The 19,531-nt window shown below is 36.4% G+C and overlaps 1 protein-coding gene across 2 annotated transcripts in view; it reads right to left on the reverse strand.

Annotated features, from left to right (window-relative positions):
* Positions 1-532: 532 nt before the first annotated feature.
* FMN2 (formin 2) overlaps positions 533-19,531 on the reverse strand; it is a gene marked incomplete at both ends in the record, with an annotated part of 335,919 nt that continues 316,920 nt past the window's right edge. For both annotated transcript variants that reach the window (XM_084253323.1, XM_084253322.1), the window contains 2 exons: positions 533-559; positions 2,211-2,292. In XM_084253323.1, the coding sequence (XP_084109449.1) occupies positions 533-559; positions 2,211-2,292 (109 nt within the window). The remainder of the gene's footprint in view (positions 560-2,210; positions 2,293-19,531) is intronic.

Consider the following 19,531-nt stretch of genomic DNA (forward strand, 5'->3'; position numbering starts at 1 on the left):
ATATATAGCCATGAAGAGCAATCCAAGAATTGGGAAAGCTGTGATTATGACATATAAATCATCCGCAAATTTTAAAATAGAAAAAGTGTATGTAGACATGAACTGATACAAACAATGCACTAGAAATAACATTTTACTCATCAAACTAAATTCAGTGGCATGGAGCATAGGTCATCAGTAGAAAGCATCTTGTTGTGATAAGGAATATTGTCACAAAAGTAAATTTTAGGTTTATATTTAGCATGTTCAGAATTAATGCAGATACTGCCTCCAAACATGCTGTTTTGGTCTATCAGTATAATACCATAAACTTTTACAAAAAGAAAAGCTGTCAACTGGTATACTGCTTTTACATTATTACATGAATGCACAGTAAAATTTAACGAACAATGAACTGTCTAGAAAATACAAAGATTATGCAAGAGGTCAAGAAGAAATATTGTCATATGATGCTGTTTCCTTTCCACCCTCAGGTCAGTTGAATTGTGTGGAAATGTTTACAATGATTCATTGTTAATCTGCTCTTCATTGTTCAGGTTTTCATGCTTATCTTTGCTTTCTGAAAATAAATGTACCAGATAAAAAATATAGTTAGAAAGAACTTTAAAAGATGTGTAGAGTTTAGAATAGCCCAAATAACATCTTTTCATTTAATCAAATTCTCTGGGGAAAGGTATAAGAAAACACTATGAATAGAATATATTTTTTATCTTTTAAAATTTTACCAAGACAAGCCATCAAATATTTTTGAGAAAAAGAAGCTTTAAAATTTAAGCTTCTTATTGATATGAAAGAATGCCAACTTACCATTCAAATTCTCAACACACATATAAATATATGAACATGGAAACATCTGTTTCACTTCATGTTTAAAGTGATTTAATTTCTGCCCTCACAACATGACTGATGTGAACTAATAAAAAAAATCATAGCTCCTCACTCAATAATTTTTATGCTTGTACTATAATCAAAGAGACAGAAAATATACTAAGTTGTAATATATTTGTCATTAGATCAGATTAATTTTGATACAGGGAAATGGAAGGGAAAATGCCTTTGAATTAAAGATATAATTTCAACATTTTACTTAATGGGGTTATTTAATCATATGCTCATTTGGATCATTTTAATATCTCTTCCATTTAGATTACATTAAACTAATCCAATTCAAAATGTTCCTATTTTTAGGTATAACCTAATTTTCTGTTTAAAATATCATCATTGGGGCTTCCCTGGAGGTGCAGGGCTTAAAAACACAGCACTATTAAGCTATAGGAGGCCACTGAGCCATGAGTTTGATCCCCCGCCAGGGAGCTAACTCACATGGCACAGCAGACCTTTCCTGTCTTGCCAGTTGCTCCCCTCAGCATGTATTTCAGTAGATCCACCTGTTCTGTTCACCACTCTGTCTCTGGTGAATCCTCTAACCCTCTATACCTCTGGTCTACACACCAGTTCTTGTATGCATAAATAAATTTAATAAAAAAAAAAACCACAGTATCTACTTACTTTGTGGTGTGAAATGATAATCCTTTAAAACATTCGACAAAACATTAATAGTATTCCAGGAGAAAATTCATCAGTTTTTACCATGTTCTTTCTTGCTATGGTATACAACTGGCCATTTTTTAAAAAAATTATTTATTTATTTTTGCCAATTTTATTTTAGAGAAAGAAGTAGGACAAGAAAGAACCTTTAGATTGGTTTGTAAAACTCAACCAGCCTATTGACTGACTTGTTAAGCAGCCAACTTTGCATAGCCATTTAAGGATAAAAATCAGTTCTCTGGTCTGAGCAAAGGACATGACTATACCTGGCACTTCCCATCATGCTTTAGTTCAAATTGTAACAACCACTCTGGGTGCTCTGGGTTCAAATTAGCCTGTGCTGTGACTGAGACTGTATATACTGAATAAATTGACAGTTTATCCCCTGAGTTTTGCACTCTCTTAGTAAATTTATCATAATTTTTAAAATTATTTAATTTTAATTTTACTCTTAAGCTTCAAATGCTGAGATTTTCTTAGTCCTCTACTCCTGACAAATGGCAATAGGTAAAGGAAATTCATTTAGTCAAAGGTTTATTATTTATGCAAATGTAATAGGATACACATCAATGTATATATTTAAGTTTGTATATATTGTGAAAACAGTGTTTAAAAGTCAAAGATAAACCATAAGTTAAAAATCAGAAAAGCTAATTACTTACAATTCCAGAGTCATGTCTTGGTTTTATTTTATAAAGTGATTTCCCCTTCTTCTGCCTACATACCTCTTCAGCTTCTTTTACTCTGCGTGGAAAGAAAACACATTTAAACAAAGACCTATAAAGAACACTGCAATTTACTTCATGGTAGATTTGCTAACAATAACTCATAAAGAATTTGAATTATAAGAAAAAATAATACCGCTCAGACAGGCTTGTTATCTGACACTTGATTTAAAAAACACAGAATGCAGGCACTAGAGGGTAATTTATCCAAGGGCTCTTAAGAGGGAATGAAAGGATATCAAATAGACCAGCATACAGACACATTAATATTTTGGTTTATGTGTTTCATTCTATATTAGTTGAGGTTTATATCCCAGAAAGTAAAGACATAGCCCTCATTTTTAGCTGATGATACTGAGATTGGCTCTATGATATAAATAGAATTGGCAGTATTACAAAATCATTTAACTGAAAATAGATAATTAACATTTTTTAATTTTTTAATTTTAACATTTATCATTTTTTCACATTTTTAGACAATATTTGCTTCCTCCCACCCCCTCAGATTGAGGCTGCATAGAATTCCCTTCCCCAAAGCACCCGTGCACCATCACCACAGTCCCCTGTGCTCCTCCCTCCCTCCCTCTGATCCCTCTCCCACCTCCTCCCCTGCAGGATGTCTCTGGTTTACAATTGTCTGTTTTTGCTTTGTTGTGGTTTGTACTGTAATTATTTTTTTTTACATTGATGTCCTATTTGGTTCTCCTATATTCCTGTTATAAGTGAAACCATCCAATATTTTTCTTTTCCCTTCTGGCTTATTTCACTGAGCATAATTCCTTCTAGCTCCACCCACATTGTTGTGAATGGCATGAGTTTATCTTTTTTGATGGCTAAATAGTATTCCATGGTGTATATGTACCACATCTTCTTGATCCAGTCATCTATTTTTGGGCATTTGGGTTGTTTCCAGGTTTTACCTGGAATAAAGTGCTGCAATAAACACAGGTGTACAAGTGCTCTTTTGAATCACTGTTTTTGTATCCTTTGTTTAATAAATGGTGCTGGGAAAACTGGACCTCCACATGCAAAAAAATGAAACTAGACCACTACCTCTCACCATGAACAGTAATGTTTTAACATGTCTTAAACTTCTTTTAAAACACAAACTCTAGGGCCTCCCCTGGTGGCGCAGTGGGTTGAGTGCCACACTGTGAAGCTGTCTGCAGCCTCTGACACACTGGTTCTATTCCTGGCCTGCCAGGGAGATTCCCACATGGCAAAGCAGACCTTTCCTGCCTCGTCCGCTGCTCCCCTCAGCAGTGTACTTCAGTCCTTCTGCCTGTTCTGCTCCCTGCTCTGTCTCTGGTGAATCCTCTCACCCTCCCCCGCCTCTGGCCTGTACCCCAGGGTTTGTATAAATAAATAAATAAATATTTAAAAAAAAAACAAACAAACAAACACAAACTCTATCTGTGACTTTACCACAGACAGAGTTAAAAGAGGATGTTAATTGGAAATATGTTCTGCATATGGCTCTCCTATTTGATCTTGAATCATATCCCGATATTCCCGATCTTGTACTTCCTCAAGTATATAGTAAAGGAACTTGGTAATATATACAATAGCATTACTATTTACACTATAGCGTGTAGCTGAAAAGATCGAAATATTTATTTAAAAACTTATTTATAAATTGTAAAATACTGTGAAAAGCTATGTATGATTATTTTACTCAAACAAACAGTAAGAGATCTCTGAATTGGAATTCTATTAATAAAAGGAGTTACAATAGGGAGGAAAATAACATCACTTTAATTTATGTTTTATTGTTTGTGATTTCTTTGGATATTAAATATGGAGTATTTCTAGAGAAACTTAAAAGGTTGTGACTTATCTTAACAAAAGATATTTTGTGCAGACCTGAGATTGTATTTCTTCAAAGGAATGAATAATAAATATATTTCTTGAAGCCTGTAGTAAAAGATAGAATTTAGCTCCTATATACTGGAATGAATACCTATTTTTAAACAATATAATGTAACAAACCAGTACAACAGCCACAAGACTAATGTAGTTTACATTAAAGCATTACAAATTAATTACTTTTGGATATAAAAATGCCTGCTGGATTGATATTGTTAGTACTTCCAGAAAATGATGAAATTTAGAAGACATGTCACATTGTTACCACTTTTATGACTTTCTATCTGAGTCATAAAATGCTTTTAAGTCTTCTCCAAAACATTTGAAGACCAAAGTATTTTCTTTATAACAAACTAAGGATTGCAGCAGGGTCCCCATCTTCCTCCGAAATAGGTATTACCCGCATATTTAAGTGGACTTTTTTGGACAGGGACTTAAGATAATATTTTTTCTTTCAGCACTTAGTTAAAATCCAGTAAATCCTCCCTTAAATGTATTTGGAGCTTTATAAAACATTTTGTGACATTTTAAGAAAGGTACTTCACAGGTATTTAGATCCCCAAAACATCACAATTTCCTCACTGTTACATTTATTTTGTTCTTAAAATACATTTTTTAGAAGAATTACAAGAAGCCAAGGTTAATACAAACTGCTTAAAATACTTAAATTTACACAAATACAAATCCAGCCATTCTTTATGGCAGAGATGACAAAAACTAAAGAAAATGGTGTCAAAAAGCCTTATTCATTCACTTGACAATCGTTTATGGAGCAATAGCCCCTGGTCAGACATTAGGCTTGGCTCAATTATATGTGGACAATTAAATTTGACATTAACTAGTACACACACACACACACACACACACACACGAATGAATAAATTGCAATGGTCTATGCAAATAACACCTAAGTGGGTAGTGGCTCTGCCATGTCCAAGAGGAGGCTCCTGGGGTTAGCAGTTAAGGGTTATAGAAATCTTTCTGGAGCCGATTGAGAACAAGCTCTCATTTTTCCAAAGAGAAAAGCTTTCTTAGAAAAAGAATTTTGTACTTAGAAGGGGAAATGGGACTGAAGATGAAAAGAAAGAAGAATACTGCACTCAGGATAATACATGCAAAGACTGAGCAAGAGTGAAGAAAAATACTACAGTGATCTTAAAGAACAACAGACTTCTTTCTACTGCTGCCATGGGATTCCCATACTACTACAGATTCAAGTTCAAACTGATTTTCTTTTTCTTTTTTTAGGATTTATATAAAAGAACCAGGGTACAGGCCAGATGCATGGGAGGGTGAGAGGATTCACCAGAGACAGAGTGGGGAACAGAACAGGCAGACTGACGAAATACACTGCTTAGGGGAGCAGCGGGCCTGCGCCATCAGGGAGGCCCTTAACACTAGACTCTTAAACAACTGCTATTCAAATTTAGTATCAGAAGAATCATGGTGAATTTGTTAAAACCAAGCCCACTTTTCTGTATTTTGGTTAGTCCTTCTGAGACGCACCCAGGATAATCTGATGATAACAATACTTGGAGAAACAGCACCCTAAAACTGAGATATTCTCCCTCAAGCCTGGATCAGGCAGCCACCAGAGTTTTTAAACAAGCATGCTTCCCCATCCCTCTCTCTTTACAGTGTAAACATCAGAATCAAAATGCCAAGCCTTGAAATATGCTTATGTCGGACTCTGTTATCCTATCCTAAATTTCCTAGCAAAGACTGCTCATTCCAAATGTCCCTTTTATCTCTATAAATCTCTAACAAGACATTTTTCTACACTGTGGGCAAGAAAGAAGAACATTTTCATGCAGGTGAGATATACTGCCAGGGTTGGCATAAATCAGAAAAATAATGAGGGAGAAAAGAGAATATAGGATTCTTGAGCAGTTGTTGAGACGAGCATCTTACTACTTGGGCTCTCCATCTGAGTCAAGGTGATGGAGTATTTCAGCTCCAAGTCTAAGCCTATTGAGTCTACCTGTACCTATTCTATCCTCTTTGCCTCCTGCCTCATCCCTCACTCAAGGACATCTAATGTTTTTTTTTTTTTTTAAACTCGAGGATGAGAAAGATGTTCATCTCACAAGTAGACATCAAACACCTTAAGTGAAAAGGCATGGTGGTGATAACATTCTAAACAATAAATAAAAATGAATGGTATTCTCTGTTTGGAAAAGAAAAGAGAGGTAAAAAGTACATCAATTTTCATTTATAAAGAAAGAAAGTGCTCACCATGGAAGGAAAAGAAACCATGTCTAGGCTAAGAAAGTTAGTTACTGGCTTTCAAATGTTGCCCTTACTTGAGTTTATATACAATTAGGGTAGAATATGCATATATGATGCACAGACAGCTACAACTCACACATAATTCATGAAAATGCATTCTTTTTATGTGGCTGCATTCACTCTTGGAGGACTGCCAAGGCATTTATTTATTAATCAAGACTTCACTCTACCTGAGAACTAAAAGGGAAGAAAAATTTTTCAAGAGACATTTTTGATAGGTTATTCTAACAGTTGCAACTTCCCATCAACAATTTAGATACCAGAAGGAAAATATAAACAACAACAAATCATATGAGAATGAAAAGAACCCTTCACTCATCACTTTTAGTAGTTTCTGAACATCACCATCACCACCAAAAGCAGAGAAGAAAGTAGGATTATCTTTTAAAAGGAAGAGATGGCTACTAAATGGCTATGAAATTTGATGTTTATGTTAGCATCCTGCTAATACTATCTTTTATTGTCTCTGAAATAGCAGGGAAAAAACTATGCTGAATAAATTTCAAAAGCCTGTACTATCCCTTAAATGGAGGGCCAAAATTATTAGGGGTAATTTAATTATAGAAAATAACCAGAAAACATATGAAATCAGGTTTGGCAAACAGGTAGGTAACAAGTTTGAGCAAAACAATTTTTGTCAAAAGCAAACTTATATCTGGCAATATCAGAGATAGCCATGTCAATTAATATGTGATTCCCAGAAAAATAGAAAATTTTTCCCTTCAAGAACCATCTTTGTAAAACTAATTTTAATGAAGTATTTTTGAAAAAAAATTTAATAAATGAAATGATACTGATGGTCTATATTCCTCATAGCATGTGTCTCTTTGATGAATGCTAATAAAAATGTGCTTCTAATAGAGCAACAAGAGTGAATTCAAACCTACCTAAAGGAACAGAGTTCCTGGGCATGGAGGCAGTAATTTCAGCTGCTACCATGCAGCTCTCTCATTCCCCACCCCCCACACACTTCAGGGTTTGCAGCTGTGTCTGGACAGTAAGGAGGCTAGAAGTCAGGCTTTATAGATAGGTAGGGCTTTACAGTTTTAAATTTCTAAGTGTGTAAGATTCTAAGGTATTACATACCTAACCATATTGTATCACCACCTTCCTATTCACAGGTTGTCCATAAAGATGAGGAGCAATGCTGGAATGAATGTAAAACCTGAAATTCAAGCTTATCAGGGTATAGAGGCGTGGCAACATGAATTCTTAATGACAGATTTTGTGATGCTACAGAAAACCATCACAGGATAAAAAAATAAAGAATCTGTGAGGAATATGAGGATGAGATTATTCCTCAGTTGAAATAGTTTTGTAGGTCGTGGGTAAAAAATGACTAGAGGGAGAATAAAACACGTTAAGTAATAAAGCTTAAATTTAAATTTACTTAAAAAAAAACTTGTATTAAATTTAGTAAATAAAAGTTAAAAGAAACCAACAAAAGTTCACTACACATGTATGACTTGTTTTATCATTTACATGCAGATAGTTTTAGTTATAAGAGGTGCTTAGTTTTAAGATATTAAGCTTAGTAATAAGTTATTCAACACAGAAAACTTGAGTCCATGGTAATGATAATATTATTAAGATTTCTGCTATAGAGAGACAGAGGTGGGTGATATAATAAAAATATTTTATCATAGGAATTTCCTTATACTAGCTTAAAGTCTGATTATTATTTTTATTTGGGTATTTTCCAAAACAAATGAACATTTTCTCAAATTGTATCATTAATTTAACTGGGCTCTTCTACACTAAAAGTTATTCTAAACAAACTGGTTTCTTATTTTTCTCCTAATAAAGACATATTTTCCTCTGCCATTTCCTTCTCTACCCCAGACTCATCTATTGTCAGCAAACATATACAAAAAGTTCAGTGTGATTATGTTTAAAGGCAGCTTGTGAGATGAATAAGGGAGATATGCTCTGTCATAGATACAGAGAAAAGAAACCAGATGTCCCTGTGGCCTGCAGACAGAATAATTTTTATCTACCTTCTAGAGTAAATGCCAGACAGACCACAATCTTGTCAAGAAAACAGATACGCTCTCATCATTCAATCCAATGAGAAAGGGAGCCACTTTCTGCCACTAAACATTAATAATTTGATCTAAATATCTGTGGCAGACACATTCATTTCCTGTTGGCTCCAAACTGACTTGCTTGGAGTAGTCTGATTCCTTACTGGAGTCTATGACCTGTAAGAAATTTAAATGCAGACTGGTTCTGGGATGTCAAACGTCTACCGCAGAAGCTGGGTCTTCTAACAATAAGCTAAAAGTAGACGTGATAATCATTATTACCAGTTCACAGCGCACTTCACGGAAACACAACACCATCATGTTTGTCCACACATTCATAAAAAAAATTAATACAAAAAAGAAACAGGTGAAACACACAGAGAAAGGGGGAATAAAGGGAAGGGAGACTACACAAAGGCTGTTTAGGGAGCGTCAGCCTTAAATTTGCTGGTTTCTCTGTTTCCAGTTAAAGATAGAAGTAGGTATTAGATGCTTGTGGAATTAAAGGTGATTTGAGGGAGCTTATTCTGGATCTGCATTCTCTCCTTTGTAAAATCAGAGATTTAAAATGTACACACAACCACCAAAACCCCTGAAAATACATTGGAACAATCAACTAAAGTGCTACTTGTGATTACTTAAAAACAAACAAAAAAATTAAGTGTCTTTAGGCAGGCCCTGGATATGATTTGAATTTCCAATTTATCATTTACAATCTGACTTTATTTTAGTGAAAACATTGCATTTATACCTCCAATGTTTATGAAAACACTTGGAATGAGATTATATTAGGTCTTGACTCAAAAATCCTTGTAACTGCAGGACATGCTAGAAAATGTGGTTTACTAAAGGACAGTAAGACCTGAGGACTTGCTGCATAGTCCAAAAGCCTGGCCTCAGTACAGACGCCCTACACACCTCACAGCCCATTCACTCCACAGAAATGCACAAAGAAAGTTTTATTAACAAAATAAGATATACTTTGAGGAATTTTCACAGTCAATTTAAGATTCCAAGACAGCTAGATATGCATATTCTACATTTATATTATAAAAACCATAATTCCTTCCATGAACATAAAGTGGAGATGATGTATATCAGTGTCTCCTGAAACTATTTTTATTGTGTTTATGTGGGCAAAAGAATAAATATAATCAACCAATCAAATTAATTCCTACAGTCTGAATTTCTTTGATGAAAGCCTAAGAAAACATCATAATTCATGAATGAGTTACCTTAGGAAAATAACCTCTCCAAAGCTTTGAAATGGCTATCAATGAGGAAAGATATTATAGATATACACAATTACACTCTCATTTCAAATTAAAAAAAAAATCCACTCATAAACACACATATACACACACACACATAAACTCCAGTCATTCACATCACTCTCTCATTTTAGTGGAAAAGTCAATACTTTTCTTTTTTTTAAGTTTTTAAATTTTATATATTTAAGTTTTTAAGTTTTTAAATTTTATATATTTTTTACATCATTTCTCATTTTTGCACAATGTATGCATTTTCATATTGGTTATAGTCCCCATACAATTTCCACCACCATTGTTTTGATCCTACTCCCTTTCCCCCCCCACACCCCATAGTGTGTCTTTGGTTTATAGTTGCTTGTTGATTTTGATTTTTACTTTATTATAATTAGTCTTTTTCCTGGTCCCTTACTTAGGTTTTCTAAATTCCTGCTATGAGTGAGAACATCTGGTATTTTTCTTTTTCTTTCTGGCTTATTTTGCTGAGCATGAGCCCTTCCAGCTCCATCCATGTTGCTGCAAATTGCATGAGTTTATCTTTTTGATTGCCGAGTAATATTCCATTGTGTATATATATACCACATCTTCTTGATCCAGTCATCTATTTTTTGGGCATTTGGGTTGTTTCCAAAGCTTAGCTATTGTAAACAGTGCTGCTATAAACATAGGGGTGCAGGTGCCCTTTTGAAATAATGTTTCTGTGTCCTTTGGGTAAACACACTAGGATTGTATGGAAGCTCCATCTTTAGTAGATTGAGGAATCTCCACACAGCTCTCCATGGTGGTTGGACCAGTTTGCACTCCCACTAGCAGTGCAGAAGAGTTCCTCTTTTCTATACATCCTTGTCAATACTTTTCTAACTGGCAATCTACAAGCACTTTCTAGTCCTTACTCTCTCCTTAATGCTAGGACATTTAAAAGAGTTAACTAGTCCCAATTTTTTAAGTTCTAATATCCTGTGACTCTAAGCAATATCCAAGTTTTCAAGCGCCTTTCTGAAACATTCTTCCTTAACCTCTTTTGCTGCTTCTCAAATATTTAATATCCTTTCAAATGTTATGTTTTCCCCAGGGCTCTAATCTGATTTCTGTAGGAAATCTCCACTTTATAATTCCAACTATTATTTCTGTGTTGAAAACTTCACATCCATGCCTCTAGCTCAAAACTTTCCCTCAAGTTCCAGATCCCAGTGGACATTACTCTCCTTTTATTGCCTGGAGTTTCTGTTGCAAAAATAATCTTCCACAGCCATTCATCCTCTGAATTACTTTTCTCCTTCACCAACCTTTCCGTGCATATGTGAAGGTTAACATGCTCTGTTATTAATTTTTCCTTATTAATTATTTAAAATCTGCCTACACCTCTCTAATTCTATCGTTCCCTGAATGTTTTCCAAACTGCCTCCTATTTTATGTGGACCTTCCATTTGATCGCCAAACTGGTCTAATCCAGCTGTCCAGCTGTCTCAAACCTGGGAATCATCCCAGTCACTTATTCACTTGCAAAGAAAAAAATATTTAAGCTTCTTAATGAGGCATTCATAGTTGTTCATAATTTGTTTCTAACTAAACTAGTTTTTTCTTAGTCTCTGAAGAAGTCCTATGAGATGTTTTTGAAAAATCTCTTCCTTTAGGACTGTTCATTCTCTTTATTCTCCTTCATGGGTCCTTCAAAGTTAACTTCAAAGTTAACCACAAAGTTAACTTTCTATGGAAAGTATATGTTACTCTTTGAGAAGGCTTATTTATGCAATCCTCTATTCTTTCACATAATTTTGCATATATTTTTATTTAAAGGAGAATTTATGGCTATTCACATATCCCTTTGCCGTGTTGAATAGTAAATCCCTTGAGATTAGGGATCATTCATATTTGTTTTTATATTCCCAGGGATAATAACAATAAAGCTCACACAGGTTAAGTATTCTCAAGATGCTTGAAAAATAACTAAGTCAATGATGCATGATGATGCACACAGAAATTAAAATTAAGCTTTAAAAAATCCTTAGGGATAAATTTTGGCAAATAATTAGAATTTAAGATTTAAATCTCATATTTTTGCTCCTTCTTCTGATAACTGTTTTAACAATAAATCTGAATGTAAACTAACACAGGGTTTTCATTTGATTTGTTCTTTGAGTTTATGATTTATTGTCATAATTCAATCTATAAATAATAATTTATTTTGAAAGAATATACACAATTTACTTTAATTTTTGGCATATGGTTGAGAAAAATTTTGTCAGAGCATCCCATGAAACAACATGGGATTGAAAATGGAACAATCTTTTTTTTATTTAAATATTTTATTTTATATAATTCTTACATCTTTTTTCATCTTTGCACAATGTATGCATTTTCGTTTTGGTAATATTCCCCATACAATTGCACCCCCCCCCCTTATTTTGACTCTACTCCTTCCTTCCCCTGTCCCTCCCTCCCCACCCCCGTAGTATGTCTCTGGTTTATAGTTTTTTGTTGATTTTAATTTTTTTTAAAGAGGCATGTATTTTTATTTATTTATTTATTTGTTTGTTTGTTTGTTTGTTTGTTTTGTACATGCACTGGGTACAGTCAGAAACGCGGGAGGGTGAGAGAATTCACCAGAGCCAGAGCGGGGAGCAGAGCAGGCAGAAGGACCGAAGTACACTGCTGAGGGGAGCAGCGGGCGGCAGGAGAGGTCTGTGCGCCATGTGGGATCCTCCTCTGGTGGCCGGGGAGCAGCCGGGGAACGAACCGGCGCTGCAGAGGCTGCGGGCAGCTTCGCAACCCAGTGCTCAACCGCTGCGCCACCAGGGAGGCCCTGATTTTGATTTTTACTTTGTATTGATTTTTACTTTTTCCTGATCTCTTAGAGTGCCTCTTTTGACACCAATTAGGCTCAAGCTTGCACCAGTGCCAAAGTTGCTCCTGGTGTTCAGTTTTGAAGCCCAACCTGAGTACAGGTCAGGCAGGGCCCACTGGTACAGTTCAGTTTTGAAACAACCAGTGTGTGACTGAAAATGTACCATCATGGTGTTGAAAATGAATAAATTTGATTAGACATTAACCAGAACAAAAGATCTAGGATTGGATACCTCCATACCCCACCATGACTCCTAGTGTTCAGTTTTGAAGCCCATCTTCAGTATAGGTCAGGTTGGACACACTAGTACATTTCCAATGGCACCTATCAAACAGCTGGGATTGTTAATGGACTAATCTGACTGGAGCTCCCACGGGTACAAATCAAGAAAAATGGACCAACCTGGTGTGAAAGTCAGACATTCAGGGTCACATCAGTTCGTCAGTCATATTCATTGGGATTCTCTCCTGGGAAGACCTTTGTAGAGCTGAAACACTGGTCCCTGCCCTCTGGCATTATTTCTTCACAGAACTGGCTGCTGACCCTGCCTCTGACATTGCCTGCTGGATAACACCATCAACCCTATGCTGGGTAGACACTGGGTAGACACTAAAGAGCTGTTTGCTATTGGCTTTCTGCCTGACATCTCTTAGAGGTGGAAACTCGTTCCTGCTTCTGACATGTCCAGCACCACTTCCTGTTGCTCTTGCCTCTGGGGCTGATCAGTCTAGTGCTGCTCAGCCCAGCCTGTGGATTGCTGATACTGACTGCTGTGTTGCCACTTCTGGAGAGACCTTTGCAAACATCTGAGACCTTTGTGTCTGATCTCCACTTCAAATTGCTGCCTGGCCTTTGCTACCACCTCTGGCTCTGCATCTAATTCTTTCTGCTCTCTCAGTTTCTCTTTCTCTCTCCCCTTTTTAAAAGATGAAACCATATTAAGGAGGGGAGGCAAAATGTCTTGGTTGGTGGGTTCTTACCCACGTGCTTACAACTACAGTTGCAGGACTCAGGCTCAGGGTTCAACAACCATAGGACTTATTTACAAAGGGTTTATTTATGTAAGAGCAACAATGACTTGAGTAATAAAATGTGGGAGATACAAGGCAGAAGTGAAGCAAAGAAACATACATATAAGAAAGCACAATAGTCACAATTTGTCCTCTACTAGATTATTCCCATCAGATAAAAATGTTATTTATCCCATCACCATACACACACACACACACACACACACAATCTTTAATCTACCTTCTCTTTCAGCCAAAGCTTGTTGTCTCTGTGACTCTTAACATGAACAAACTCCTCAGAAAAACTGCCTATATCTCTACCTCTACTTCCTCTGATCACATTTTTGCCTCTAACCACTCAACAATGCCTTCTTTTGTGATGTCACTGATTCTTCCAATTTCCCAAATCTAAATGTCAATTCTTGGGTCTCATGAGAGCACTTATAGCATTTCATGTGCTTTTTCTTTTATTCCCAATTCTTGAAGCCTCTTAACATGGTTAACCAGGCACTACATTCTGGCCCCAATACCCTCCATGTACTCCCTTCTCTCCTCCTTGTTCAGTCATTTTTGTAGCTCCTCCCTAATACACTTGACACCTGCTGTCCCCTCTATCGAGAATGTTGTTCATATCTAATGGTTTATTATCTTAGTTCCTTCAAGTTCCTGCTTATAAGATACTCTGAGAGTCATGCCTCACTAATTTACATAAAACATCACTACCAAATGTCTCTTCCCTTTTATTCACTCTGTTTTTAGTCAGGGGCTGTAGTAGCACACAATGAATATAATCTCCACAGGGCAAGAATTTGGTTTTGCTCACAATTCCTGTGCTTGGCATATAGTAGCCATGATGACATGTAATAGCCACACTTATCAAATGATTTCAGTAAAACATATGCACAAGTCATATGTTCAGACTGATGAATGCAGAAGTGGTATTCAAGGTTGGGAGAAGTGGAAGAAGGTACTATGGGGAACAGTTATGAAGGGCAACCAACCTTTGGATAAAATCATTCATTACTTCCCATCCCCCTCTTGTTTCCCAGGATTTGCTTCGGAATACATATTCCTTAGAGAATCTACCTTAGGTTGGGAACACTAACTTTGAAATATTCCGGCTTGGAAATTTCTCCCACAGTAAGGTGAAATGCTAAACCAAGTATATTTTCTCCTTCTATTGTCCTAGTATTCTTAATTTGGTGGAGATTAATATCATTTCAGGGGATCAGGCTCCATTCAGGAGCAGGGAGTCTCCCCCCCCTTTTTTTTAAAGAGTTTATTTATACAAGAGCTGGGGTATAGGCCAGAGGCACAGGAGGGTAAGAAGGCTCACCAGAGACAGCGGGGAACAGAATGGGCAGACTGACTGAAACACACTGCTGAGGGGAGCAGCAAGTGACACAGGAGAGGTCTGCTGCACCATGTGGGTATCTACCTGGCCAGCCAGAAATTGAACACACGCTGCAGAGGCTGTGGATGGCTTCACAGTGCTGCGCTCAACCCACTGTGCCACCAGGGAGGCCCCAGGCTTCCCTTTTTAATGCTGACTTTTGCCTACTTCTACAGAGCATACTTCAGTCATCTCTTCACCAGAACCACTCTCAGGGCATTGGAACCTTGTGAAACCCATGAATAAACAGGAGTGGCCCTGTGACCCTATGTCCATTCTGATCACAGCAAAATAGCTACTCTCTACCAACACAGATGGAATTTTGTACCCACCAAAATGATTATTTTCTTGAAATTAGCATTTCCTGAGGGGTTAAGTGTCACCGGTATTACTACTATGGTATAAGTTTGATCCCCAGCAAGGGAACTAATCCACATATGGCACAGCAGACCCCACCTGACTCTCCCACTGCTCCCCTCAGCAGTATATTTCAGTAAATCCATCTATTTTGCTCCCCATTCTGTCTCTGGTGAATCCTCTCACCCACCACACCTCCAGACTATACTCCAGTTCTTCTAAGCAAAAAAAAAAAAAAAAAAAAAAAAGGAAAGAAAAAATACTATTTCCTTATAAAAAGCCAAAAAGCTTGAATATGCTGATTTCTCCAAAGGATAGGACAGATCTATTTCCCAACTATGCACTAGCACAGGATACCTTCCTTCTCTGAGCCTTAAATGCAATGTTTACATTTTACTTAACTAATGCTTTCGTTAGAAGACTGCATGCCATTTTTGTAGATTAAGTGACCACCTCCTAGCATGACCCTCACTCTGTAAGGCACAGCTATCCAAAGAGGATTTTATATAGATAGGCATCAAGTTTTAAATCATTCAAAGAATAAATCTGTTATGGAGACATGTCAAATAATGTTCAGAGAGAGATCAATAAGCTGTGGAGACATCTTAGCCAAGAACATTCTTGTCACACAGAGTGTGACACACAGGTGCCAATTTAACTAATATATCTGACAGATGGGACAGGGACAACCTTTATAATCAACTGAAGGTAGAATATGGCACAGATGTGAGGGAGACAATACAGTCAGTTATTTGGAGAATGTTTAATATTGCTCAACAAGATAAAATGACAGGGAAGTTGAATAAAGTTCTCAAGCTGAGAAGACATTCATGGCATCAGGGATCCTAAGTATTTTATTATAGATCTTTTACAGTAAACAAAAGGAAAATCAAAACAAAAAATAAACTTTTTTTATGTTCATAGGTGTCATATAATACTAAATTCAAAGGGACTGAGTAGAATTATAAAGCCTAATTGCAAAAAAAAAAAATTCTTATGTAATATTAAAATTATTAGGAGTAATGTGATTTTGAATATTTTTTTTTTTGGTCACTGATATTACTCTTAAACATTGCAAAATCAAAGCCCCTGAAACTAAGAAAACAGAATTTGAATTTGATATGAAATCATATGATAAGTAATGAACAGCCATTGAGTATCTAGTGTATAGACATATTGCTATATATACACTAAATATGTTATCTCATTTAGTCTACACAATAACACTGCAAGACAGGTCTTAATATCTCCATTTTTGCAGGTTAGGAAGCTATGACTTTCTGTAACTAGAGCTTTTTTATGAGAGTAAGAAAGACAGCGGGACTTTGCATTATAGATTTGTAAAATTCACCATTTCAAGAAATATATCTATTAAATTATGAGTCACCATGCTAGGTATAGCACGAGGAGCACCTTAGCATCTGCCAGGAAGAAATCCTCATGAAACTGGTACCAACACCTTGTTTCAAGGACCATATAAGATCTGGCCAGTCCTGAAGGGCTGGGAACAATTCACATTTAAGACCCTTGGTATGTAACTATGTAACAATTATTTTGGGCTGACATAGTGAACCCTTTGCACAAAATTTCCTGCAGCTTTCCTGAATTGAAAGGGAAAGGGAGTTCCAATTCTGGGAATCAGGAAGAGTAATGGGAGTAAAACATGCATAATTAAGAGTGATGCTACCCCACCTAGGAAAAATAAAAAGACAATTAAGATCCAAGCGGGGCCTCCCTGGTGGCACAGGGGTTAAAGACAGCACTGTTAAGCTATCCCACTGCAGTACTAGCTCAATTCCCAGCCAGCCAGGGAGATATCAACATGGCACAGCAGACCTCTCCTGCTTGGCCTGCTGCTCCCCTCAGCAGTGCATGTCAGTCAATCTGCCTGTTCTGCTCCCCACTCTGTCTCCGGTGAATCCTCTCACCCCCCCACCCTGCATCTCTGGCCTGTACCCCAGCTTTTGTATGCATAAATAATAAATAAATCTTAAAAAAAAAATCCAAGTGGCTTAATGCTTCTGGGCAAATCTGCTTTCCAAGACTGCCACTGCCTTGTGCAGTGTTTAATTCTCCAATAAATGCTATCATTTGCTTTATTGTTGGTACTTATGAAATTCTTTTCTTGTAAGACACCAAAGACCCTCAATTCTTGCTGTATCCCAACAATCAGGACAAAGCCAGAAAATACAAAGCTACTACCCTTCTTTCAAGAGACACACAGTAGGATAACAGGGAAAGGAAAATTTATAGAAGATTTACAACTTCAAAGATATTCAATCTATAAATTCCAAATTAGAGCAAGAAAAACTTGATCCAAAGGGAAATTTCAGCCATATCATTAACTGTCTTTCAACTTATTTCTATCATACAGCTACATATGGCATATATAAAGGCTTAAATAAATAAGGGGTGATAGATGATTGTTAACTGTTTTTGGAAACTACTCTTCCCTAATTCCAATAACACTACTATGAAGGGACTGTTAATCATGGTAACTTTCTTTCTGGCTTCAGGATTGGGCTTAAGTGGCTGAACTAATCATGGTGTCTCATGCCTCTGGCCAACCTGACAGATTCAAATATGGGTACGGCACATTTGGAGTTCTTCCTTGGGATTTTTCTATATGATAGAGAACAGTTTATCCTCCTGGGTTGTGAGAATGGAAGCCACAACTGTGACAGATGGTTATGGGCCTTTATTTAAAGGAACAGCCAGGGTTGGAAATTAGGCTAAACCAGAGGAAAGTGAGGTAGGGAGAAAATAGAAGGTCCTAGGGAGGAGAAAGAGGTGGAGAGAGGACATTCAAAACGACAGATAGTGGGAGACAAAAGTACAAACATACCAGATCAACCCTCATTGACTGAAGTTAAAATTTCTGTATCCAGGCAATTCATACACAAGTTTTTTTCCTGCTTTTCTGAGTGTTGAAACAAGTAACAACTCTATCTTTGTTTAAGATATTTGGAGAAGGGTATTTATTATCTACAATGATAAACTTATAAAAGAAAGCATGCTCATGACTAGGCTAAGTTCTTATTTCCTTGCCTAAGTCAAATGCAATGATATAACAAATCGCAAATATTTCTGGAGACACGAAAAGAGGTAAGACACCATGGCTTAGTAACATTTACATTCCTCTACCAGAAATGAAGACAAGAAACATATCATTGGGAAAAAAAGACCAAAATGCAATCATAAAAAAGGTTATAACCTATATAAAATAAAATAAAATTACTTATAAAATATAATATAAAATATTATAATATAATATAATTTTATAATATAAAATAAAAATGACTTATCATTAAGCTATAAATTTAACTATTAAACAAAATATTCACATACAAGTATAAAAATACAGAGGAGGCATCAATCGGGTTGGGGACCAATATGCCATTTTAAATGTTTGTAGTGGTACTTGAGGTTATACTTACTTTGACTGTACTAGAGGTCTAACACCTTAATTGACCACACCCTGGTTTTCTGTCAATGTCCCAGAGAGCACTCAACATATTCCTGAAGTACCCTCTCATTTAAGTACAGAAAATCTGATATAAAATTTACATTAATACCAAGTTGGCTTCATTTGTGCAGTCAAACTAGTGTGTACTCTGAACAGCTTTGAGCCTAATTTTATGCTTCACTATCTTAAAATTGTCAAATATTTTTAAGAAGGGGGCACACATTTTCCTGTTGCATTGTTTCCTGAAAAACATGTAGTTGCTCCTGCACTAAAGAAAGATAAATTTGGAGGCCTCCCTGGTGGCACAGGGGTTAAGTTTTAGCACTATCATGCTATTACCACTGCAGCCTCAGTTTGATCCCGGACCAGGGAGTTAACCCACATATGATGCAGCAGACCTCTTCTTCTATTGTACCCGCTACTCCCCTTAGCAGTGCTCCCCACTCTGCCTCTAGTTAAACCTCTCATCTCCCCCCCCAACTCTGGCCTACACCCTAGTTATTCTATGCATGAATAAATAAATCTTTTTTTAAAAAATACATTTTTCTACAACCAATTGTGACCAATGACTGGTCTTGCTTTAAAAAACAGTCTACTTGCCAAAAATCACAATAAATTTCATCAAAGGACAAATACTTTCTCATCTGCCAAGTGCTCTTAGCACCTCAGTAAAAGCAAATTACTTAGAAAGCTGAGAAGTCTTCAGTAAAGTACACTTGTAATCTAGCAATTCATAACAC

The sequence above is a fragment of the Talpa europaea genome (genome assembly GCF_964194135.1).
Source record: "Talpa europaea genome assembly, chromosome: 14".
NCBI classification, from domain to species: Eukaryota; Metazoa; Chordata; class Mammalia; order Eulipotyphla; family Talpidae; genus Talpa; species Talpa europaea.